The 26,633-nt window shown below is 39.0% G+C and overlaps 2 protein-coding genes across 2 annotated transcripts in view; both read left to right on the top strand.

Moving 5' to 3' along the window:
• LOC123782525 (uncharacterized) overlaps positions 1-26,633 on the top strand; it is a 382,057-nt gene that overhangs the window by 352,167 nt on the left and 3,257 nt on the right. The window lies entirely within an intron of this gene.
• On the top strand, positions 15,322-16,278 carry LOC123782582 (olfactory receptor 51H1-like). The gene has a single exon (XM_045782833.2). The coding sequence runs from the start codon at positions 15,322-15,324 to the stop codon at positions 16,276-16,278; it is 957 nt and encodes a 318-aa protein (XP_045638789.2).

Below are 26,633 nucleotides of genomic sequence, written 5' to 3'. Positions count from 1 at the left end.
AATAATTGCCCCTCCATATCCTGAGAGGCCCCCTTTTGTCTCCAGATTAACCTGGACTGTACTGAAAGAGATATCCTTAGTGTTATATGCAAATAATGAATCATGGAACACTACATCAAAAACTAAGGATATACTGTATGGTGACTAACATAACATAATAAAAAATATTATTAAAAAAAGAGATATCTTTAGTGCCGAGCACCAAGGAATCCACTGGAAACAGGTGGCATATCCCATGGATCACCACTTAACAAAGTATGAGATCAAAGCAGGTACATTATGGAATATTGATATGGTAAGAGACCTATGCACATCAGGGGCATAAGGAAAACAAGCATAGCATGTGGAAGGGAGGAATAAAACAGTCTAGGGAAGAGGAATGATTAGGGAAGTTATAAGACCCAAATTTAGAAAATAACCTCCCGTATTCTTAGTCTCAAATCTTGGTGGATAGTTGGAATATAAGGCAATGCTCGGTTCTGCTGCTCCCTACATTCAGATTATTTCTCATTCTGTGTCTTTACTGGGGAGATAGAGCTTTGCCCTGAAGAACCTGGTAACAAAGGACCCTGGCAGGCTATTATTGGGCAAAGTGAGCAAAAAACCAGGCCATATATGGGGGACAGAAGATACCACCCCTGAATTTTTAAGGTGCCCCAAATTCCACCATCCAGAGGTTTTGGCCACCAGTAAACTTAAAACTGCACTGTGCAATTTGAAGATGTCCCTCTGTGTTTTATTTGGTCAGCAAAGTCTTCTCCACATGACTTCCTAATTCTAACGTATGTTGTTAAATACTCAGTCCCAATTCCAAATAGACTGCATGCTCGGTCATAATCCTTGGCTTTGCACCTACGATTACCTCTCCCTTCTTTCCAGTTTTCCATCTCAGGAAATGACTTTTTCTTACTAGAACTCAGATGCTACCAGCTCCCACAGGCCTCTATTGTATTGCTCCCTCCCAGTGAATCACTCCCTCTTCTATTACTCTGTGCACCCCTCTCGCATAAGCGAACGTGGTACCAGAACTCTTCCCATGCCTTCCTACTGCTCTGTGAGCTATTTGAAGACGAGAACTATCTTTTGTACTTTTTACCCCTATAATAACATCTTTCCATTAGACATAAAATAAGTTTGTTGAATTCTATGAGCTGTTTTAAAAAGTCAGCTTAGATAAAAATGTGTCTCACTGCCCAGATTCTGAGACCCATGGCTCGCTCCCTTCTACAAAGGGCACCATGCTTTTCTGATCTCTCCACCTGCTCTGTCCCAATCCTCCAGCCCCAACCTACCTTCCAACTCTTCAAAAATTGAAGTAACTTTCTGAGAATAGTCAAATTCTTTGCCCTATCTCCCTTCTGTCCTTTCAGGCTCAGAAACAGAAACTGCCACATCTATTTCTCCCTCCTCTTTCCTTTCTTTCTTGTTTCATCTCCCCACTTAGTGCCCTCTCCCCATTTATTTTATCACTCTCACCCTGAGTCTTATTGTCCCTCCCCACACCTGCTTCTCCCTTTTGCAGTTCACTCACCACACTTGGTTCTCCTCGCGACCCTTACACACTTTGGTGTTCTCATAGACTGACTCAGGGGTACTCTTTATGCAACCCTTGTTGTACCCCATCTGGGGAAGTGGGTGGGGTGTGGGATACAAGAAAGGTGAGCACAGGTGTCCAGCCTCTTGTTGCCTGAACCCCATGGGGAGCCTCAGTGAGAATGCTGTGGTTAGTTAAGGGCTGTTTGTTCTACCCAGAGGAAGCACCATGATGACCTTTGAGCTGCAGCAGGAATGGAAGAGTCCCTCCATCCCTAACATTCAGTCCTGTCCTCATAGCCTGTGAAACAGGTTCCCCTCGACCCCATATAATCCTGAGCCCATAGTCCTGACAGGTCCTGGTGTCCTGTCTCACTCTGGCCTGTCTGCTCTTTGACCATTACCACAACCTCTCCCCAGCCTTTTTTTCAGAGAGCAGATAATGAGCCCCAGAGAGTGCCCCAGGCTCAGTCCACAGGGACACCTTCTGGTTTTGTTGCTTGTTTCTGTTTTGACTAATTGCCCTCAGCTCAGTGGAGTACCACATGGTGCTAATGGCTCTAAGGTCACAGGTTCCATCTCTGCAGAGATCACTTAGTCATTTTGCTTTGCATCCTCAGGCTAAGGCCTGAATCAATTCAAAGACTACCAGGGGTATAGAATGGTCTCTTTTGTTTGCTGTGGTTTCGTCCCCATCCCTGGCCACGTGCACACTGCTGTCCATCAAGTCAACTCTCTCTGAAATACGACTAGCCGACTCCTCACTCCGCTGGCCCGGTCATTTTGGCTCACTCTCTTTCTTTCACTTCCCTTCTCTCTCTTCTGTACTTTGCACTTCCTCATTCCCTGCCATTTCTTGTTCTTTATAGATGGCTGTTTTCTGATGGATCGTGTATTGCCAGGCAACCCACTCCCCATGCCAGCTTGTAGCTTTTCCTTCACACCGTGGACATAATCAGCCCAAATCTCCATAAACCCTCATTGTATGCCATGCTGTCCACTGCTCCTCCCCTCCCAGAGAGCTCACAGGGTGCTTTTGTTCTTGTAATCCCTGCAGCAGACCTGGGTAACCAGATCCCAGCTCGTGGGTTTACCCAGCTCATCCCTGTTACTACTATTCCCATTCAGGAGATGGTGCCTTAATCTCTCTATCCCCAGGGCACAGCTACACTTCTCCTGGACTCAGGTTACCCTCCTCACGCTCCTTCCAGCAATTCCAGCAGCTGTGATCTGTTGGACCTGGATGCTGCCCTCAAATTCTGCAACCGAAGTTTAACCCCATGGTGAATGGAGCTGAGGACTTGGACTAAGTTAGTCTTAGCACCTCAAACACTCGCAACTCCATAACCAGGTCCTGTCTCAGGCTCCCTGATCAGTTCAGTGAACCATTCTGTATCCTTCTGTCATCTTGGGATCCAGGGCTGCCTCTCCTCTGACCTCTAAATCATAGGAAGGGCCCCATATCTATCTGCACTCTGGTTTCCTGGATATTCAGGATAGCCATTTATTCATGTGATAAATGAATCTGGCTTAATAGGTTGGAGAGAGGGACAGAATTAAACCATCCTCGGGTCCCTCCTTTTCTCAAATCAACATGTGTGTCATTCAGTTTTATGTCTTAGGAGTCCACAGTATGGTGCTATGGCTTTCAAATTTAGACCATCTAGGTAAAAATCGTCACTTTGCCACTTTGTAGCTGTAGGGCTGTGGACAAGCTACTTCACATCTCTGGGCTTCAGTGTCCTCATCAGGAAAAGGAAATGGGTTAAAACGTAAGTGAAGTGGCCAGAACCATGCCTACCTCCTGTTATTTACTGTATTGCACGCCTATCTCAGTTCTCTACTCTCCCCTCTTTGTTGTCGAAATGGCTTTCTCTCAACCAATAATTTTGAGCACCTGATATATGCCAGGCATTCCAGGCTACTGTAGTGAACAAGGGAAGTAAGACCCCTTCTTTTATGGGTCTTACCTTCTAGTACAGAGTGATAGACAGTGCCAGTATATATACAGTCTATGTAACAAACAGAAAAGGGTCATGGGATCATAAAGGAAGAGTGCCTAAATATCACAGAAAGGGTAACATTTCTGAAGCTGATATTTAAGCTGAGACCTAAATGCTGAGAATGCAGTAGCCATGTGGAGATATGGAGGACATGTGTTCCAGGCAAGTCCTCGGACAGTGAGGCAAGACTAACGTGGGCATTGCCGAGGAACAAGAAGGTGGCCATTCTATTTGGAGTAGAAGGAAGGAGCCTGAGATTAAAAGAAGAGGTCAGAGATGTTCACAGATTTATGCCACATAGTTTCAGATCAGACATGGTTAGAAGGGCTTCTAAAAATATTGCCCATATCTGTTAAATGAAAACAAAAGAAAACAAAATAAACATCAGATACAGTTGTAAAAGACGCAAAGCCCTGTTCTTAGTTCATTGGTACCTCCACAGTAGAGTTAGTATTAAAGGGGGAAAAAACATAGTATAGTATATTCATACAGATGATTGTTATTTCTGATTGCTCAGTTCAATGAGAGAGACTAGAGACATAATAACTAGAGAATTAGAGGTTTAATATATTTTTATTTTTCCCTCCATACTATACAATGTAGACCTCAACATGAGATGCAGCCAATAAGTCACTGATAGAAAGACATATTAATACCGATCTAAAATTTATCATACAAACATTTTAAGCAAGATCACTGCAAGCCAGGAAAATGAATCAATCAAATTTGATAACTAAACATTCGTAGATCAAATAGCTTAATGTTTACATTTCTGAGCATGCATGTTTCTTTTGACTACAAAGTAGCTTCTTACTAATAGCAAAGCAAAGCCCAGTTATGGAATTTGGCAAGGTCATTAAATATTTCCAGGTAAAAAAGGCAGAAGAAAGGACATAAAGTACATTTCTGCTCTCCTGTCCTAGAACATTTGGCTCACCCTTTCTTTCAACATTGTTTCTTGCTCTCTGGGAGGGGTAAGACAGCAGAGCAAGTGATGGCATGGTCAGCATCAGGACCATGTTTGGCCACATCACATGGTCAGAAAGGAAGGTGTGAATAGCAACACAAGTTACAGTGCTTGACACACTTTGCTTTTAAATGCTGGCATCAGAAGCAAATGGTTGAAAATTACTTTGTAGGAGCATTCAGTTAGGTAACAAATAAAATCCATATCCTGTGCATGCTAGGAGTGAAAGGCTCTCAAGAAAAGGAACAAAAGCCAAAGGAAAAAAAAAAGTTACAGTGACCATTCCTGAGAACTTATACATATGCTTTGTTCCATGACCATTGTCACCAAGGATGTCACCAGGGATGTCCTTCGTGGAAGTTTCCAGAGAGAGCAATGAGGAAGGAAGAAGTCAGTTGAAATGGACAGTCGTGACAGACAATGCTGCTTAAGCAATCTAGATTCTACTGTTCTTATGAAACAATGTTTACCCTAAATTTCCTGGGCTGAGACTCAAGAAGGAAATTTCTGATTTGTGAAGAAACCCCAGAGGTTTGAGCAGAAGATTGTTTAAAAAAAAAAAGTCCAGAGTATCATGCTCAGCGAAATAAGTCTGTCAGAGAAGGACAAATACCGTATGATTTCACTCATATCTGGAATTTAAGAAAGAAAACAAATGAGTATAGGGAAAAAAGAGAGAGAGAGAAGCAAACCAAGGAAGAGGCTCTTAACTATAGGGAACAAACTGAAGGTCGCCAGATGGGAGGTGGGTGGGGGATGGGTTAAATAGGTGATGGGGATTAAGGAGTGCACTTGCTCTGATGAGCACTGGGTATTGTTTGTAAATGTTGTATCACTGTATTGTACACTTGAAACTAATATTACACTGTATGTTAACTAACTGGAATTTAAATAAAACTAAAAAAAAAAAAGATCAGCAAACAATTTTTGCCCACTGTATATAGACAAAATGTAGACAAAATATAGACAAAAATGTAGCAATTAGAACAATAATCCAAGTTAAGTTTCATGACAGATTCTCAGATTTAATATCCACCAATACAAGCTCACTACTCAGCAACTATTTAACATTTACTGGGAGGGAAAGAGTAAGCAAATGTGCTCTGCTAGCGTTTGTAGGCACCAACGGCAGCCTGCCCAAAATGTACCACTAAGGCATATTGATTATTTTGAATTGAAACTACCTGGGAAACAGCCAGTGCAGGGACACTCAGACACTTTTCTGTCACCCCGGAAAGCAGGAAATAAATTTCCCATATGAAAGATACCTTCCCCGTACTAAGAAGTGAAAGGACATCCTTATCACCAAAGATAGAAACTTTAAAGCTGAGAAAGCTGCAGAAATAAACCTTACTACTTGTTTACTTTTTTACTTTTTTACTACGAATACGTACTGAAAATTTCACTGACTTAAGCTCCCAAATGCCTGTTTTGTTTATCCTGCCAATTTCTCACAAATTTATTGTCTCTTTGTCTAAAATGTATAAAAACTGCCTGACCTGATCATTTGTTTGGGTCTCAATTTCATTATTAGGCCTGTGTGCACTTACTAAAAACTTGGGTTTTTCTTCTGTTGATCTGTTTCATGTAAATTTAATTCTTAGTCCAGCAAGAAGAGCCTTGGACAAAGGAAAATTTGTTCCTCCCCTTCATAATCTATATAGGTAACCTCATTGCTCCCAAATTAGCTAGTATTCCCAAAAGTTTACGTGGCAATGAAATTCAATATTTCTGCCGAGGAAAGAACGTGTCTCCAGCCCAAGAGAGTGGAAAAATAGAAAAGGCAAACCAGACTCAGTCTGTAGGCTCTCTAAATTGCTGGCCGTCAGCTGGGGGTTGCTTTCATATCCTAGAGGCTGCTCTTATCCTTGTATGAGGTCTACTCCACCTCCAAAGCCAGTAATGGCATGTTGATTCCAACACATTTTCATGGCCAAAATTCTCAGCAAATTAAAAATACAAGGGGAACTTCCATGATTTTATAAAGGACATCTATAACTAACATTGTAATTAGTGATGAAAGACTTAATGTCTTCTCCCCAAGATTGGGGAAAAAGGCAAGAGTATATGCTGTCATCATTCTTGTGCAATATAGTAGTAGCAGTCCTACACCATACAATGAGGGTATACAGAACGCATAGAGATATAGACTGGAAAGGAATCAATACACAACTGTGTATTCACAGATAGCATGACAGTCTATATTTAAAAACCTCCAAGAAATCTGTGAGAAGGTCCTAGAAACTTAAAGGCAAGTTTAGCAAGATGACAGGATATAAGGTCAATATAAATAAATCAACGATATTTCTACATACTAGCAATGGGTAATTAGATTTTGTTAAAGTACCATTTATAATAGCACCAAAATGACACACCATGGTATGTAGTTAATGAAATTTGTGCAGGATTATTATGCTGAAAACTATAAAGCATTGCTAAGAAAAAGAAATAAGAGATGACCTAAATAAATGATGAAAATGAATTGCAGGACTCAACACTTTTTACGATATCAATTCTGTCCAAATTGTTTTAAAGATTTAATACAATTCCAATCACAATCCCAGCCATGTTTTTGCAGAGAGAGACAAGTTGATTCTAAGATGTATATGCAGGGGCACCTGAGTGGCTCAGTCAGTTCAACATCCTACTTTCTGCTCAGGTCATGATCTCAGGGTCATGATCTCAGAGTTGGGGGATTGAGCCCCATGTTGGGCTCCGCACTCAATACAGAGTTTGTTGGAGATTCTCTCTCTCTTCCTCTCCCTCTGCCCCTCCCCCTGCTCACATGTGCTCTCTAAATAAATAAATAAATAATCTTATAAATAAATGCATATGCAAAGTCAAAGGAACTAATATAGACAAAACAATTTTGAAAAAGAAGAGAAAGTTTGAAGACTCTCAATACCTGACTTCTAGGCTTCCTATAAAGCTACAGTAATTGGAAGGATTTGGTTTTGGCAAAGGGATAGACACATAAATCCGTAAAACAGTATAGGGAATCCACAAATAGACCTACAAAAATATTTCAATTGACTTTTAAACAAAAACCTAAATGTAAATCATAATACTATAAAACTTCTAGAAAATACGAGAAAGTCTTTGAGGCTTTTTGGTATGCAAATAAATCTTACATTAGATACCAAAAGCACAACTCAAAGCAATATATATATATATATATATGTATTTCCTCAAAAATATTTTTATAAGATATCTTTTTATAAAAATGCTTTATGAGGGGCGCCTGGGTGGCTCAGTCGTTAAGCGTCTGCCTTCGGCTCAGGGCATGATCCCGGCGTTATGGGATCGAGCCCCACATCAGGCTCCTCCGCTATGAGCCTGCTTCTTCCTCTCCCACTCCCCCTGCTTGTGTTCCCTCTCTCGCTGGCTGTCTCTATCTCTGTCAAATGAATAAATAAAATCTTTTTTAAAAAATGCTTTATGAAAGACACTGTTAAGAGAATTAAAAAGCAAGACAGACTGGGGGGAGAAGTCACAAATCACATAAACAACAAAGTTGGTTTTTTTTAGTCAAAATATATATTTTTAAAAAACTATAAATTCAACAAGAAAAGAAAGTAACCCAATAGGAAATAATGGGCCAAATATTTGAATAGACATTTCGCCAGAGAAGACATATGTATGGCAGTAAACACACAAAAAGAGGCTCAATATTATTAGTCATTAAGAAAATATACATTAAAACCAGCATGATGACATGTCACTATACAGCTATAGGAATGACCAAAAAAAATTGATAATTGAAGGTGCTGGTTGGAACAAAAGCAGCTAGGATTCTCATACACTGGTGATGGGAATACAAAACAGTACAACCCCTTTGAAAAATAATCTGGTAATTTTTAGAAAGTTAGACACATACTTAAGATATGCCTGGGATAGCCACTTCTAGGTATTTATTTAAACAAGAGAAATAAAAATTTACATACATATAAAAACCTATGTGTGAATGCTTATTACAGCTTTATTTACAAAGAAACTTCCTTCAACCACCAAGTGGATAAACAGAATATCACCTATATCCATACAATGACACACTGTTTAGCAATAACATGGATAAATATCAAATGCGTTATATTAAATGGAAAAAGTCAGGTTTGAAAGATTACATACCATTTAGTGAACCAAAGTTATATACAAACAACAGATTAATAGTTGCCGAGGGCTTGTGGTAGGTGGAAGGGATCAACTACAAGGGGTAACATAGGGGAGTGTTTCGGTTTCATGCAGCTTTTCTGTATTTGAATTAAAGGGGTGGTTACATGACTCTATGCATTTGCCAGATTTCATAGAATTGCACAAAAAGAAGTAAATTTCATTAGATATAAATTTTAAAACCGTTAAGAAATGTAAACTCTCATAAGAGCATTTGTCAGTTTCTTTAAAATTTACCTTTCAAGGCTCCTCCATCTTTTCTTATGTCCTCTCTCTTTCTCTCCCATTTTCTCATTGTATTATCTTCCCTTGATTTCCTGTTTTTTTCCCTTTCTTCCTTTCTTCTGTCCTTCTACACTTCCATTTTTTTATGCAACAAATATCTTTTGATCACCTTTGTCATACAATATATAGCCCTGGATCATGAATTGAAACATTTGTGTTTGGCAAATTCTAGTAATTCACTTTTTTTAAATGCTTCAGAAAGGTAGTAAGAATGAGTCAATAAGAAAGAATTTGTTTTGGGGAAAATATACACTTGCTTGAATGTTAAAAATTATCTTGATGTTATGAAAACTGCTTAAGGAAAAACAAGATATATTATACAGAGTTACAAATTATTTGCAAATGCATTTTCAGGTTCTCATGATTATGATTTTTTCATAAGACTTTCATAAAAAATCAAATTTATGTGGCAATGAAATAACTTAACTACATGTAATAAGACATCTGTCCAGTTCAAATTTGGTTAGTGCCAAATATTATTAGAGTAATATTTTCTAAAGAAATTGACGATAAGAGAAACCTCATTTCTCACACATGGCTAAAAGAAAGAAGGAACCGGAAAGAACAAGATAAGCAAAGCAATTTATTTTTATGTGAATAAAAAAAGTTAGAATGTTATTGAAGAAGTCCATGTAGGAGAAATAGAGGGGTGGAATTACATAACATTGTTAGATATAGAAAGAAAGGAACAATATTAGAAGTATTTAAGAGGTAAAAATGTCAGGACTCACTATTTATTGGATGAGTTATATTTTTGTATTTACATGATATATAAAAGTAAAGAAATAGGGGCGCCTGTGTGGCTCAGCTGGTTGAGCGTCTGCCTTTGGCTCAGGTCATGATCCCAGGGTCCTGGGATCGAGCCCTACATCAGGCTCTCTGCTCGGTGGGGAAACTGCTTCTCCCTCTCCCGCTCCCCCTGCTTGTGCTCTCTTTCTCTGTGTCAAGTAAATAAATAAAATCCTTAAAAAAAAAAAAGTAAAGAAATAGCCAGTTAAAGTATGGAGGAGAAAGCATAAAGTTGCTTTGTAATGTTATGGATTTGTTGATTTTGATGAATATGAGTGATGCATAGGTAAAGATGATGGCCACCAGACAGATACATATAACTGTCTGAAACTCGACACAAGGACCAGAGATATAGATCTGGGAGGAATCTGCTTATATGTACAGTTGAATGAGAAAACCAAGAGGTAAAGTAGGAAATGGAGTCAAAGACTCTAGGACTGAGGTAGGGTTAATATTAAACCTGGAAAGAGGCAATTTACTTGACCTCTGGGAAAGAAAGGATAGGTGTGGATATATTTCAAGAAGTTGCTAAGAGAGGGTAAGGTACTGAAAAAGATTGGAGCAAATCATGACAATTCTTTTGAATGAATAGGGAAAGGGTTTTGCTATAAAATGTTACAGGAGAAAGATTAAGTGGGAGGGGGTTGGAAATGTGAATATTTGAAATTGCTTTTGATAGGAATGGTATTAGTATCCAATTAAAGAAAATTAAAATAATTAATAGAAGATAGTTTCTCTAAATCTATAGGACCATACAGTCTGACCTATTGCATAGTTAGTGTCCTTCATCTATTTTCAGCTTCGAAGAGTTTGAAATTTAAAAAGAGAGATAGTAATTGTTTAGTTTTATATTTGTGCTGACATATAGACAGAAAGAGAAAAGAAATCAGAATCCAGGGGTGCCTGGGTGGCTCAGTTGGTTAAGTGTCTGACTTGATTTTGGCTCAGGTCATGATCTCAAGGTCATGAGATTGAGCCCTGTGTAGGGCTCCACACTGAGAGTGGAGCCTGGTTGGGATTCTCTCTCTCCCTCTGCCCCTCCCTGCTCATGCTCTCTCTCTCTCTCTCTCTCTCTCTCTCTCAAAATGAAGTAAAATCTTAAAAAAAAATCAGAATCAATGTGAGATACAAATGATCACCCATATAAGTAAAAAACCCAACCCAACCAAGCCAAAACAACCAACCAAAAACCAACAAACAACAAAACATTTTGGCTGAGAGATTGGAATAAAATTATAGTGATTCAATTACTCAAAACCCCTATTTGTCAATATAGATAAAAAATATGAGTAAGAGTGTGACTGAGCGGCACGATGTCACCTTTGTAATGAGCAGTGGAATATAGAGGTTAAATTATTACAAGTGGAGTAATTCCACAGCTTAATTACCCCAAACAGTATTAAAAGAATGATCATATGATGTAGAGATGAATTTTATTTGATTTAGGAACTGAACACTTTGAAAGTCTATGGTATTGAAGAGTAATCTGTATTAATGTTCAATTACTGTAGGACTATCATGTAGATAAATGGTAATTGATTAAGAGAGCTTAGTCTGGGAGACTCATTCTATATGAGCATTTCTTCCTTATCTAGTCATGTTGACCTTCAGGATTCAGGAAGTCTGGAACATACTGAACAGTGAGGAACCCCCACTCTATTATTTCTATCATAAGTCATTTCTACAATAAAAAATATTGTAGTTACATCAACAATCTAGACTAATTCACGGTGTGATCCTCCTTTCTTTTTGGAAGTTTGAGGATGATAATACTTGCCATAGCAACTCCACAAGAGTTTTAAAGCTGTCAAGATTTATGAGGATTATGATGATGAAAGTGTAAAGCAAATGTGATAAATCATATAACTAATGGTGCTCAGAATTAATATCCCATGTTTTTGTTATTAATGCTGCTGCTGATGTTATTAATATTCAGAGGGCAGATAAGAATAGTAGCATTATCTGAAGGTGATAACCGGATATTATGCCCCATTAATTGTCTCTTGACTGATAGGTATGATTGATGACTCCCTGTAGGGTCTCTTGCCTTCCTTTTGCACAGCACATGGCTAGACTAACAAGGTTGATATTGAAAACTGAAAGATGCAGATAAAACATCAGGAAAAATTCATTCACTAGGGGTGTCATTTCAACTGTAGATTTCATGGGAAAATAGAATGGGAAAATCTTGGAGTCACTTTTCCTTGGGATATTTTTGTTTGTTAGTTTTGCTGTGTTTGAGAAAAATAAAGGCAACTATCATTCATTTAAGGGCATGGAAAGAGTGAGGTGGCTAAGATGGCCCTGAGAGACCATGATTGAGCAATAAGCAGCCTCTGAAACTAACACCCTCCACACACATACACACAAACAAGCACCTTTTTTCTACCAGCCTCCTCAATACTCTCTCATATCCCGGACATGAATATCTAGGAGGTGATTTTCCAGCCCTGGGGAGACCTCCTCAATCTCAGAAGCTCCAGGGAATAATCCTGCTCATTGATCCATGAAACTCTCCTTGGTATGGTAGGAGGAGGACTTTTGGAGCAGTTCAAGAAATAAAAGTCCTCATGTGGGTAGTGGCAATGGTTTTGTCAGGCAAGTTTTAGGCTGCTCAAGATCCTCTTCCCGTTAGGGATACTCTCAGCAACCAGGTAAGTTTTAGAGCAAAATCAAAGGATAAAATTGGCTTATCAACAGAATATTTTAAGATATCATCATTGAAGCTTCTAATTGTCTCCCAACCACTTCTTTCCTGTCCCTTTATCTTTCCTTTGTCCTTTTTTCTCCAACCCAAGCACTGTACATGCTATGTTCTTACTCTCTTTCTCATTCACACCTTTAGGGGAAAGATGTGAAGATGACTTCTTTAACCTCATGGTGAATAGGTTACCTTTTTCTAAGAGGTGGATAGATAGCTGATACTCTGTGATAAATGAATTGCCTTAAAATGTAGGGAACTCCCAGTCAATGGAACTAATGCAGGTAGAAGATACGTGTCACCTCTAGAATACTGAATAACTGTTTCTCTATTGGTTAGACATTGGACTTTTAAAATTACTTTCATTCAGAACTCTAAATGATTGCAGTTTGGGAATTTCTCCCTTGATAAGGGAGTTTGTGGTTCTACTATCAGGTGAGGTGTGGTTATAATTAATTTGTACATCAGGAGGGTTTTTCTGTCTTCCTGTTTCTCTGATAGAATTCTCTGTACCTATCATTCATCCTGGTATAATGAAGAGTAAGCTTCTCTTTTAAAGGCCAATCCTAATCTTGTTCTATCATCTACAAATATCTTAGATTGCCTAGAAACTTGGAAGTTTCCCTAGGCAGGTGGAAGTATGTTTTTTGTTTGTTTGTTTGTTTGCTGCTACTCACACAAGAGAGAATTTTGTAGTTTTATTTTATTGTTCATTTCCTCCTACAATTTAGAATCTATAACAAGGCCATTGGCTTCTGGTAGCCTGGGGCAGATACAGAACACTTGGTCTGTTTTTCCATAAATGTGGCAGTATGAACAGTGGAGGGTCAGGGCTAGATTAAACCTTCAAAGGAGGAACTTGGGATCTAAAAGCCTAATCTTCAGGAGATAGACTTGAATTCCTCCTCTTTTCTACCTCCTGGGCAATATAGATAAAGAACAAAATCTAAGGACCCATATTAGGGAGTAAGCATCTTGATCAAGAGATCTAATTTTGACTTGGTCTTCTCTAGTTGAGCCCTCAAACTTCCCCAAACTTAACTGTAAAATTGCTCAGCAAGGCTGTGCCATTCCCTCTCTCTTACCCACTTTGCTACTAATAGGTATTTGACTCAGGGTAAGTTGTTTTATCTAGGCTTCAGGGTTTTTTTTTTTTATTATTAATAAAATGTGAAATAAGTCAACTTTTACTTCTGCTGCTCTTTGGATCTCTGTTTTTCTTTTTTTATGTTAAATAAATTTTATTGTGTTATATTTATTTGAAATTCAGAATATATAGTAGCTGTCAGAATAAGTTCACCTGTCACATTAAAAATTGTGCTCAACTTTCAGGCTTAGTGTGCAGGTCAGGCATATTAAGTGAAAATGGCCACCATGACTCCCACCCTCCTAAATTTTAAGATGGTAACTATTCTTTTTTTTTTTTTATGATATGTTAGTGACCATACAGTACATCATTGGTTTTTGATGTAGTGTTTCATAACTCATTGTTTGCATATAACACCCAGTGCTCCATGCAATATGTGCCCTCCTTAATACCCATCACGGATCTAGCCCATCCCCCCATCCCTCTCCCCACTAAAACCCTCAGTTTGTTCCCCAGAGTCCATAGTCTCTCTTGGTTCATTTCCCCCTCTGTTTACCCCCCCCTTCATTTTTCCCTTCCTTCTCCTACAGGATCTCCCTGCTATTCCTTATGTTCCACAAATGAGTGAAACCATATGATAATTGTCTTTCTCTGCTTGACTTATTTCACTTAGCATAATCTCCTCCAGTCCCATTTTGCTTATCCATGAATCCACTGATACTTAGGTTGCTTCCATATTTTAGCTATTGTGAATAATGCTGTTAATGAATGCGGGTGTACAAATACCTCTTCGACACCCTGCTTTCAGTTCTTTTGTGTATATACCTAGAAGTGGAATTGCTGGATCATGTGATAATTGTACATTTAATTTTTTGAGGAACCATCAGTGTTTTCCATAGTGGCTCTGTCATTTTGCATTTCCACCAGCAGTGCACAAGGGTTCCAGTTTGTCTACATCCTCACCAGTACTCGATGTTTTCTGGGTTTTTGATGGTAGCCACTGTAATGGACTTGAGGTGGTATCTCCCTGTTTTTCTCTTTTTATTCTTTTTCTCTTCTCTCTTTCCCTCCTTCTACCTTATTTTCTTTTCCCCTCTATTTGTCTACCTCTTAAACTTTTCTCTCATTTCCACTTTTATTACAATTATTTGAGAAATACAGCATTTTATTTCTCAAAAATCACTAAAACAGACAAAAACTAAAACAACAGTTTATTGGAAAGAAATGTATGCTGGCAATCTAATAGCCCAGATATATGAACCAATAGCTAGCTCTTTTTCATAAGAGCAATGGGAAGAAATGGATGTTTGATAGAAAGAGGAAAAATGTCCTGGCTAAAGCCAGGGAAATATGAATCAGAAATCTTTCAAAGAGGATCTTTTGGGAGATGTCAAAAACAATTACAATGTGATTTTTGATTCGTCATGAGCATGGTTCAACCAGAGATACACAGCCTGAAGGTAAAATATTCAAGAATTGAAGAGCAGAGGGCAAATTATTCAAAAATTATGAGATGTAAAAGTAAATGTGAATATGACTTATTTGTAGCTGGATGAGTCTTTTTCTCCTGGGCCAGTAGAAGCTTCCTCAACAGGATATACCATGAGTAGAAATTTCAAGGGTTCAGTCCTCTCTTACATGCTCCCCACCCATGTGAAAATAAAATTGTTTCACTCCTAGGGAAGTCAGATTCTAATATATCGTTAATCCCCGTCACTGTATTTTTAGGAAGTCACCCATCAGGATCCCACAAGCACCCTCCTCATGCCTGTGTCACACCGGCTTCATGGCAGATAATAACCACTCTCACTTCCAACACCCTTACTTTGTCTTAACTGGAATTCCAGGGCTTGAACAAAAGTATTACTGGATGGCATTCCCACTGGGTGCTGTATATGTCATTGCCCTCTTTGGCAATGGTGTCATCATCTCTACCATCAAGTCTGAATCATCCCTGCATATCCCCATGTACTATTTTCTGTGCATGCTGGCGTTGACAGACATGGGGCTTGCCCTTTGTACTTTGCCCTCTATGCTAGGCATATTCTGGTTTAACTTTAAGCCCATTGCCTTTGATGCCTGCCTTGTTCAGATGTACTTCATTCACACCTTCTCCGCCATTGAATCTGGCGTGCTGGTGGCCATGGCCTTTGATCGGGTGGTAGCCATCTGGAACCCGCTCAGGTATGGCACCATCCTAACCAATGGTGTGGTCTGGAGAACAGGAGCAGTCATCTTGACAAGGGCAGTCTGTGTGGTCTTCCCTGTGCCTTTCCTCATCAAAAGACTTCCCTTCTACCGCTCCAACATCCTCTCCCACTCCTTCTGCCTCCACCAAGACGTCATGCGCCTTGCCTGCGCCAGCACCTGGGTCAACAGTCTCTATGGCCTTATTGCTGTCATTTTCACAAAGGGTTCTGACTCCCTCTCCATCCTCCTCTCCTATGTGTTCATACTCCGAACAGTAATGGCCATTGCCTCAGGGGAGGGCCGGCTGAAGGCACTCAACACCTGTGTTTCACACATCTGTGCTGTACTCATCTTCTATGTTCCACTCATTGGGGTGTCTGTCATTCATCGCTTTGGAAGGCACCTTTCACCACTGACTCATGCCCTCATGGCTAATGCCTACCTTCTTGTACCCCCTGTGCTGAACCCCATAGTCTATACTGTGAAGACCAAGGAGATTCGAAAGAAGATCATCCAAATATTTGTTCAAACCAAGATTACTGCAGAAGGTTAGGGTCTGCCAGTTTGAGAGAGGAGGAATCTATTCTGTAAAGGCTCAATTATGACCATGAGAAATAAAAGTTTATATTTCTTATGTTTTCTGTGTGATTTGAATTGGACAAAAAGAGATTTCCCTTCTCTCAGAACATACTTTCCTTTTCCTGCACTAAATTGTTCTTTGCTTAGTATAAAACAGTGACATTTACAGGAACTGTTCAATGTACTGTCCTATAGCCCTGCATTTATGGTTGGCATATAATAGCTGAAGGCAGGGAATATTACTAATTCAATTTTTAAATAACTCCTCTGAACACAAAAAGGCCATGAGTTCAATGCCTTTTAAATTAAAGCTCACCAAATTAATTTAACATTATCACTCAAGAATTAGGAATGACCTCCATTCGCTTTAAAGGGGAGAAATGAAGTACATTCATTAAATGAATAAGAGAACACCTGGGGATAATACATGATTAAAACATGAATCAGAAAAAATAATCAAATTTTAGGATTAAGAATATAAATGTGTACCATTGAGCAGGGGCCAACTATGTTGCCTAAGTTGGGATCAAAAGATAAAGGGTAAAGTTTAGCTTTTCCATGTGTGACACTGGGTGTTCTCTTACTTGGGCATCCAGTGTTGTTAGGAAATTAAGTTTAATCATATGAGTACAGCTGTTTGTAAACATGAGGTTCTGTGCAATTATAAGGAGTGTCTAAGAAAATCAAAGATAAGGGAATAAGGGAACTTGTATTTATAGACGGCCCACTAAGCAAAAGACACAGTGCCAGGGCCTTTTACGTGTTATTTTGTTTGGTGAACACAGCATCCCTTTGAAGGAAAATGTTATGCACTGTCTGTTACCTATCTATGATGAGACAAGTACAGAAAGGGAGAAAGTTTGAAATTTTGTATAACAATTTGACTTTGCAGTGCCACCAAAGCACAAAATTTTGTATATAATACAATAAAATTGTATGGGTGCAATTTTTTTTTTCCTGGTCTGAGTGGGTAGAATGTGGGATTTCCCAGGAAGGCAAACAGGGTATACCTGGAGCCCATAGGGAGTGATTGTGGCTTCTGGTGTGACGAGGGAAGTAAGTGCAGGTCCAGGTGGAGGGGCAGGGAGAGGATAAGCTGGGATGAACTGAATTAAAAAAAAAAACCCAAAATTAACTTACCACATACAATTTGAGAAATACTGATTTAGTAGAAAAAATAAGACGCATCTTAATTTTTTCATAGTTAATTTAAAAATATCTATCCTACATGCTTGAATTAGGCACAGAGTGGCATAATAAAAAGGAAACCCCCAAAGTCCAAGACTTCAAAAAAAAAGAAAAAAAAAAGATAGTCTAATGGTGGAGATAAGGCAAGTAAAAACAGGAATGCTTTCTAGGTGTCAATAAGGTAACCTGGAAGGTAAGACATGCTATCCACTTTCTCAGTTAAGGATGGCCCAAGGTCAGCATACTTTTCTTTCTTTTTTTTTTTAAGATTTTATTAATTTATTTTTCAGAGAGAGAGAGTGCACAAGCAGAGGGTAGCAGCAGGGAGAGGGAGAAGCAGACTCCCCACTGAGCAAGGAGCCAGATGTGGGACTTGTTCCCAGGACCCTGGGATCATAACCTGGGCTGAAGGTGGAAGCTCACCCAACTGAGCCACCCAGGCATCCCAGTCAGCACGCTTTGGTGATACATGACCTTAATCCTTTTAGTGCCACGACAAGATCCTATAATCAGAGTCTGGAGGCCACATTCATTGGGCCATAATGTAATTCCAATTTGTTTCTGTATACCCATCTCAAGAATCTTGATAGACTCTGACTCTTACAATGTTCAGTAACCCAAGTTTTGCTCTTTGCAATGTTGGAAAACTTTAAGGAGTAGTTCCAACATAATGAAGTCTTTCAACCTGGCTTCATCCCCAGCTTCCTGATGTACACATTTGTCTCTTAAAGTCAGGGACTGTAGTATATAGAATAATGTGAATGTTATGTTACATGGCAAGGGAAAATTAAGGTTACAGATGGGATTGAGGTTGCTAATAAAATGACTTTGAGACGTGGCGATTACCCTAGATTACATTGGTGGGCCCAGTGTAATCACAAGAGCCCTTTAAATGTGGAAGAGGAAGGCAGAGCATCAGTGCAAGAGTGATGTGATGTGAGGTGACTTGACTTGTTGTCGTTAGCTTTGAAGTGGTTATAAATCAAGGAATGAGAAGAAATGAAGTTTCCCTAGAACCTCCGGAAACACAGCCCTGTTGACACCTTGATTTTAGCCTGCTGAAACTCAATTTAGATTTCTGGCTTCCGGAATGGTAAGAGAATGAATTTGTATTGTTTTAAGCCATTAAGTTTGTGGTAATTGGCTACAGCAGCAATAGGAGATTAGTGTAGGGGCCAATGTTGAAGATGGAGAAATAAAGGCAGGACTTTGTGTACTGATAGGCACACTTCCAAGTTTATCTCCTGATTCTGTTTGAACTCATGCTTAGACACTGTGCAGTCACCCCTCGTGGCAAGCACTCTATACTTTTCAAAAAGCACTATCTACTGTCCTATTGAAAAGATACATTACTTTAGAAAATAGCTCTTAAGTAATCATTATGCAGAGGTAGAAAGAAATACAGGCAATCCATAGTAGTAAATGGTTCCAAAGTGTATTGCAACAGGCTTTGGGACATGGTGTCACCGCACTTCTGTATCCATATTTTCATAGACGAATGCCATACATTGGTGGGCATTTGAAAAGTGCACACATAGAGATATGAATAAGGATGTGTATCCACTTTCATTCATGCAGGTACTTCCACATAAACTTATACAAATAGATGCGTGCCCACACAGAAACACACACATGCACACCTCTATACAGCAATGGAAATAGATTCACACATCTCTGAACACCTATGCACACATACCTTATCACTCAAATATTGACACATTCATTTGTACAACTGATAAAAACCAATATAATTTTAACACTTGAAACCTCATGAAGATAGGTATTCTTAGATCTACATAACTTCATTCACACTCTATATTTGCATAATTACACACGGTATCATATAAACACAACTCAAGCTCATTCACATGGTGTGACGGTTGGGCTAAGGAAAGGGGGCATACTTTTTCTTCTAAAACCTAGGTGAAGTTACATATACCTGTACCCACCCTCATAAGTGTCAGAGTTATTTTTTGCCCAGAATGCGAGTAACCCTGAGAAAGTGTGAACTTTATTACTAAGCTTGGGGGAATATGCAGCAGTCTAATTAGAATAAAACCTAGCTGTTTAAAATTTGAAACTAGATGTAATCCTTACTATCTTTATTAACAATTACAATTTTAGAAAATGAGGGAAGACCTATATATGAAAATGACAATAAATTTGCATCATTTCTTTTCTTCTTGCACAGTAACAGTAAAGATAACATTATTGATTGACATAATACAAAATACCCATGTAGTTCTCAATCTAATGAGTTTTGCTACCATGAGATGCATGGTAGCTCAATTCTAAGAGCAAACATGCTAGAGACAGAACTTAGAAGCTGCCAGTTTCGTAAGGTCATGGCCTAGAAACTGGCATGAAATCACTTCTGCACTTCTGCCATCTTCTATGAATCAAGGAGGTACAGAATTCAGATTTAAGGGAAGCATACATGGACTCCACCTTTCAATGGGTAGCATGTCTGAAAATCGAGGGGCTATGTTTTACATTGGTACAATCTGCCCTCTGGTCAAAAATGATATACATTTTCCCACATGTGAAATACATTCACCCCTTCTGAAGACCACAAAATGGTTTCATACAATTTCAGCATCAGACTCAGGCTCTAGGCCAAGGAGCTCATCTAAATTAGGTTCAGGGATGGTGAGTTTCCTCAGGTATGCTTCCTTAGACATAATTTGTCAAGTGTGATTCTTAATGTGAGCACCTGTGTATTTGATAAGCACATTACCTGCTTCACACATGATCAGTACAATGCTGGGATCATAGAACATTTGCTATAGACACTCATTCAAGCAGGGCAAAACAGCAGGAACACAGTAGTCATTAGTCCACAGCGATTCTGAATACAGCAGGACACGTGAGACTACTTCCTTAAGAGGAATTCTTCAGGGATTTGGGCTCTGCCCTTTTTCTACCCCCGAAGTCACCTTCCCTTTTCACAAAAATAGTTACCTGTGCCTACTTCTTGCCCAGAGACATTTGATGTTTCAAAGGCCTCTTTTAAAAATTTTATGTCTTTGGCCCCTTCTCCCTAAGCTGAAAAAAACCCTTTAATAACTTAATGTGTTTGTTTTGAATAACTTTATAATCCTCTTGATTAGCTAGAAGCCATAGTCTCAATGTTTTTTGAGCTGTTTTTCTCTGCCTTAAGCTCCTGGTGAAACTGCTTTGGGACAATGTCTTTAAAATCCCTAGAGGTCTTATTATTTAACAGAGGACATTTGTAAAGCATAACCTTAAAATCCATAGAGGGGGGTTTTATCAGTCTTAAAAAATTCTATCAGACACCCTCGTACTCTAACATTTAGCTAAAAGTTCTTGTAGTCCCATCCCAGAGTTGATCTTTGCCTGGAAGCCATTTTTTTTTAATTTGAGAAACATTTAATAACTGGAGGGAGGGAGTGAAATAGTTGGGCTGTCAAATCTAATACATTCTGGTTCATTTATATTTCCTCTAAATTTTCTTAAAAACAAAGAAGTTCTTTTTTTTTTTTTTTTTAGGCAGCAGGAAGCCAGAAAACATCTTCAACAATCTGCTGTGCATCTTCTCATCCAAATCATTGATTCCTTTAGATGCATTTCCTATTTTCGACATTTTCATAGGTGAGAGTGTCGCCAAATTTTCCATCATAACATAACAAGGACAAGGGTCTCGTTTTCTCCAAATTTTATGAACATTTTCCTTTAAACTCTTGCTGCCAGCCTCCTTGAGGTCCTTTAGACTTCTGTTAACAATGTCCTAAAATTCCCTCAGTCTTTCACCAACGCTCATCTCCAGACCCTTAAGCCTTTCCTAAGGATCTCATTGACGCCCTCCCATCTTACCTGCGCTGCCTCCCCCAGAGCCAATGCCACACATTATAGTGTCTATTACAGCATACCCTACATCTGTTGCAATTATCCATTATTGCATAACAGATCACCTCAAAACTCGTGGCTTAAAATAACAGCACTCATTTATTTTGCTTACTAATCTACAATTTGGATAGAGCTTGATAGAAATAGCTCATGTCTGCTCCATGAGGCTTCACGTTGGGCAGTTCAAAGGCTGACTGTGGCCTGACCTCTGAGGGCTGCGATCGTCTAAAGACTTGCTCATGCACATATTTGTTCTGTGGAGGATGTTGAGTTCCGTGTTGGATAGACTAAATCTGAGAATTTCATGAGAGGTTCAATGAATAGTTGAACTCACTGACTTGAAGCTCAAGAGAGGAGTCTAGACTGGGTATAATGATTTGAGAGTCAATGGAATATAGATGACCATTTAACCAGTGTAAGTGGATGAGAACAGAGATAGAAGTAAAAGAACCCTAAATATATTGATATTTATGGGATTAAAAATAGAAAGAAGAACTAGGTAGGAGGAATGAAGGTAAGAAGAGAACATGGATTAGGGACATTTCGGTAACAAAAAGAGGAGAAAGTTTTAAGGAAGAGAGGACTCCTAACAAAGGCCGATAGACAATAAGCCTCCCCCCAAATATATATATTCCCCCAGATTGAAGTCTTCAGATATGTTAGTCAGAGTGTGGTTAGTGTTCTGTGTGGTGGTGCTGGGGCGGGAGGCAGGTGGAAACCTGATGCCGGCTAATAAAAATCAAAAGCTAATCTGTCAACAAATATATATGGACTAACAAACCTGTTCAGTACTGTTTTGAGTGCAGAGTGTCTGAGATGTGATATAGTTCATACTGAAAGTGGAGATGTTAAGAGAAGCTTCAGGATAGGGGGCACCTGGGTGGCTCAGTCATTAAGCGTCTGCCTTTGGCTCAGGTCATGATCCCAGGGTCCTGAGATAGAGCCCTGCATCGAGGTCCCTGCTCTGCTGGGAGCCTGCTTCTTCCTCTCCCACTCCCCCTGCTTGTGTTCCCTCTCTCACTAGCTGTCTCTCTCTCTGTCAAATAAATAAATAAAATCTTAAAAAAAAAATAAAGAAGCTTCAGGATAAAGGAGGCTAAGGTAACAGATAAAGAGGAATTGTTTATCTATTTTATTTTAACCTTGTTTTGAAATGCTAATGTTTTTAAAATGAAAAAAAAAAGAAATCTTTTTTTTTTTTAAAGATTTTATTTATTTATTTGACAGAGATAGAGACAGCCAGCGAGAGAGGGAACACAAGCAGGGGGAGCAGGAGAGGAAGAAGCAGGCTCATAGCGGAGGAGCCTGATGTGGGGCTCGATCCCATAACGCCGGGATCACGCCCTGAGCTGAAGGCAGGTGCTTAACCGCTGTGCCACCCAGGCGCCCCCAAAAAAAAAGGAAATCTTAAAGAGAAAATATCTGGATGAAAGATTATGTTCTATTATCATTACATATCAGGGACATCCTTGGCCCAGTTTCCCCACTGTTGCTACTGTGAACTACATCTCTAACTTGCATTCTTGGGAAGTAACATAGGTGTTTATTGTAGATTTTTTTAAGAGAGTGATGAAGGGGTTTTGCAGAGCAAAATCATACTGATACTCATGAAATTCTCTTTGAGAATTTTTCTCTGTTTCCACAGTTTTCTTCTCATGGCAGCTGGTAACAGTCTATTTTCCCTTTCTCTCTCTTCACATGGTCCTCTCATTAAACCTAGCTTCCTGTTTACTTCCTCCTTTCCAGCCAAGCATAGCTGTCCTCAAGTGTAGGTATATGAGGAAGAAAAGTTTTGTTCCCACACTGAAAATAACAAATGTGTTCAGAATGTTTGCATGCCAGAGAAATGTTTGCATGCCAGAGAAACTTAAGTCTCTGTGTTTCTGTCAACATGTCCATGTACAACGTGTTTTTCGTTTCTTTGTTTGTTTTTGAGGATATAAATCTTATTGTTTTGTATGTATGGTCAGTAGTTACAGATTAATTTGAATTTCATTTGATTTTCAAATTTATAGCATGTTGTTTCTGTTTAATTGTTCATGTCTGAAGGTAGATTTGAACTGTGCCCTAAATATTAACAGATGATGACTGATGAACACGTGGCAGTTTGTGGCTACGACAAGTTGACAGCTCTATGAAATAAACCAGGATATGAACCTAGCAGCCTAGGTTTTCATGCAAACATTCCCATATCTGTGGTATATAAATCTGTTCTCCCCAAAATGGTTCTGAACAGGCATACTCCATCTGATAGACCCTTCATTTACAAGTAGTAAGCTTAATCAAATTAAATTTTCAAATTAAATTTTTCTAAGACAGCTTATTTTAAGAGGTAGTTAAACATATAGTTTGACTTATTGTCTCCTGTGCTGTTTTCTTCCTCCTTAGAAAGGTTCTCTCCATAATTCTGACCAAAAAACTGTATCTTACTTTGGCAAGAGGACCAAACCAGACTGATTACCATGGGTTTCAATGACACATGCAAATCAAAGAATCAAGGATTGACTTTCTGAATATGTGTCAGTATTTTTTTTTTTAAAGATTTTATTTATTTATGTGACAGAGAGACAGCCAGTGAGAGAGGGAACACAGCAGGGGGAGTGGGAGAGGAAGAAGCAGGCTCACAGCGGAGGAGCCCGATGTGGGACTCATCCCAGTACTCCGGGTTCACGCCCTGAGCCGCAGGCAGACGCTTTAACGACTGCGCTACCCAGGCGCCCCTGTGTCAGTATTTTTTGAATGTTGTATAAATGGAGCATGTTTATACATTTAAAGAAAGAACTAGAACGTGATTACTGTTGGAAAGAGCAAGAGTTAAAGATTGTGTGATAACTGAGGTGTATAAAAAACTCCACAGGAGTGGGGACACCTGGGTGGCTCAGTTGGTTAAGCTTTCGACTCTTGATTTCAGCTCAGGTCATAATCTCAGAGTTGTGAGATGGAGCCCCACATCTGGCTCCACGTTCTGCTCGAGATTCTCTTTCTCCCTCTGCTCCTCCCCTTCCATGCTCTCATTCTCTCTCAAATCAATAAACACACCTTAAAAAATGGACTCCACATAGAGATTATGCAAAGACAATTGAGATTGAACAATTAGATCATGAGGGAAGGAAGAGGGAGAGAGAGATCCATTGGGTTGTATTTTAAAGCCGTTAGTGTGAATGGTATCTTGGCAGAAGAGATTTACTGAGGTAGCAGAGTGACATGGGGGAAACTGAGAAATACCCACATCCTGCGGGAGAAGAAGAAGTGAAGGCAGGTGAGGAAGCAGGAGGTAGAAGTAGGAGATATGGTGAGATGTTGTGAAATCAGCAAAGGGATTAAAAAGCAGGGGACTGTAAATATTTGTAATTTGCCCAAATAATTTAAACTGAGGGAGGATTGAGGGGGAAAATACTTGATTAGTTAGTTAGAAAGAGATCTGAACCATGGAAAACATACCTTTCATATTTTAATGGACACAAAAGCCAGACTGTAGGAGCCAGAGGAGGGATTGCACAGTGAAGATGTGGAGTATGTGTGTCGATTGCTGGTAAAGAATTTAGACTTTTGATTTTGCCACTTCATGGCCCCACCAGAGAATCAAAGACTAATGCTATTCAAAGGGCACTTTCAGCTAATTGCCTCCGTAATCACAGTTTGTGAACATTGTAAAGCCTCTCATGGTGGTTGTCTTTTATCCTTAGTCTAGAGTGGTAGTTTTCAAGTTTTGGGTTGTGTATCTGTATAAGGAAAAAAAAACAAAAAACAAAACAAAAAACAAAGAGACACTCCCTAATATATTTATATTTTATATTTATTTATTCAATAATTGTATATGGTAACACATTGAGAAAAATAAACATTTTTGGAGACTGAGAAAAATTTAAATACAGGTCAAAGTTATATATTTTTTTCTCCTTGTAGGCCAATTGATTATAAAGTGTCCTTTTTGGGATTCATTTTTTCCATTTAGATAGCATTGATATTGGGGCCTTGGCTGATATTTGCATTCTGTACCAACCAACCATTTTCAAGTACTTCCCATTTACTTTCATCTTGGCAAGTTGAAATTCTTCCATAAGGTTTTGGCAATATTGATTACTAGTTCATCTCTCATGCAGCTGTTTTAGAATCACTGCTTCATTCCCTCCTCATGGAATTTGCTTACAAGCCTAGGAAACCCTGAGACATGGATGAAGTCTCAATTCACAGGCTTTAGAATAAACAGATCTAAATTTGAATCTAGTTCTGACACTTAGAAACTGTTTAACTTGAGCAAGTTACTTAACTAGTCTAAATCTTATTTTCCCATATGTAAAATGTTGCTGACACCTACTCTCAAAGATTGCTGCAAGGGCACCTGGGTGGCTCAGTCAGTTGAGTGTCCAACTCTTGATTTTGGCTCAGGTTATGATCTCAGGGTCATGAGATAAAGCCCTGTGTGGGGCTCCTCGCTCAGCATGGAGTCTCCTTGGGATTCTTTCTCTCTCTCTCTCTCTCTCCCCCTCTGCCCCCTCCCCTTGCTTGCTCTCTCTCTCTCTCAATAAATAAAATCTTTTTTAAAAAGGTATATAAAGACAGATAGCATTATTCTTTAGTATTAATAAATGTGATATTGTAATGTAATACCTACTTGACTTGTATACATATTTCTTTGCAGAGAAATATGCCAAGGATTAAGCAGTAAATTAGAACATATTTCTCTGTATTTCTAGGTCTAGCATCATGACTGGCATTTCATTAGGATTAAATGCATATTTACTGAATGAACAAGTAATCCTCCTAGCAACTTCGCTGTGTAACAATTAATAAAATACTTAAAACAGGTATTAGCATCAATGCAAAGGCACATTGCATTTGACATACTCATCCTCACACGTGTTCACTGCTTTCTTTTTTAAAATTGTTATTTAAATCCAATTTAGTTAACATATAGTATATTATTAGTTTCAGGGGTAAGTATTTAGATATTTACCAGTCACGTGAAACACCCAGTGCTTATTACATCAAGTGCCCTCCTTAATGCCCATTACCCAATTACCCCATCTCCCTACCCACCACCCTCATTGCTTTCTTAAACTTCTTCCCAGTGCTGCAAGTTTTCACTTGTCCTCATAAAATGCCCAGGAATAATTTTACTTGGTCAAATTTTGTTGGATCTCTAGTACACCATAAAATAGACTTTACTCATACTGGGTCAAAAGAGTAGAGGCAGAACACCCATTATTCTACTAAGCATGTTGCAGAAAACTAGGACTATTATAAATCTGTAAAGAAGTGCTACCCCTTAAA

Source organism: Ursus americanus, chromosome 16, assembly GCF_024610735.1.
Source record: "Ursus americanus isolate L20-20 chromosome 16, mUrsAme1.1.p, whole genome shotgun sequence".
NCBI lineage: Eukaryota > Metazoa > Chordata > Mammalia > Carnivora > Ursidae > Ursus > Ursus americanus.
Note: the sequence above shows the minus strand (reverse complement) of the source record. Positions and strands in the feature narration are given on the sequence as shown.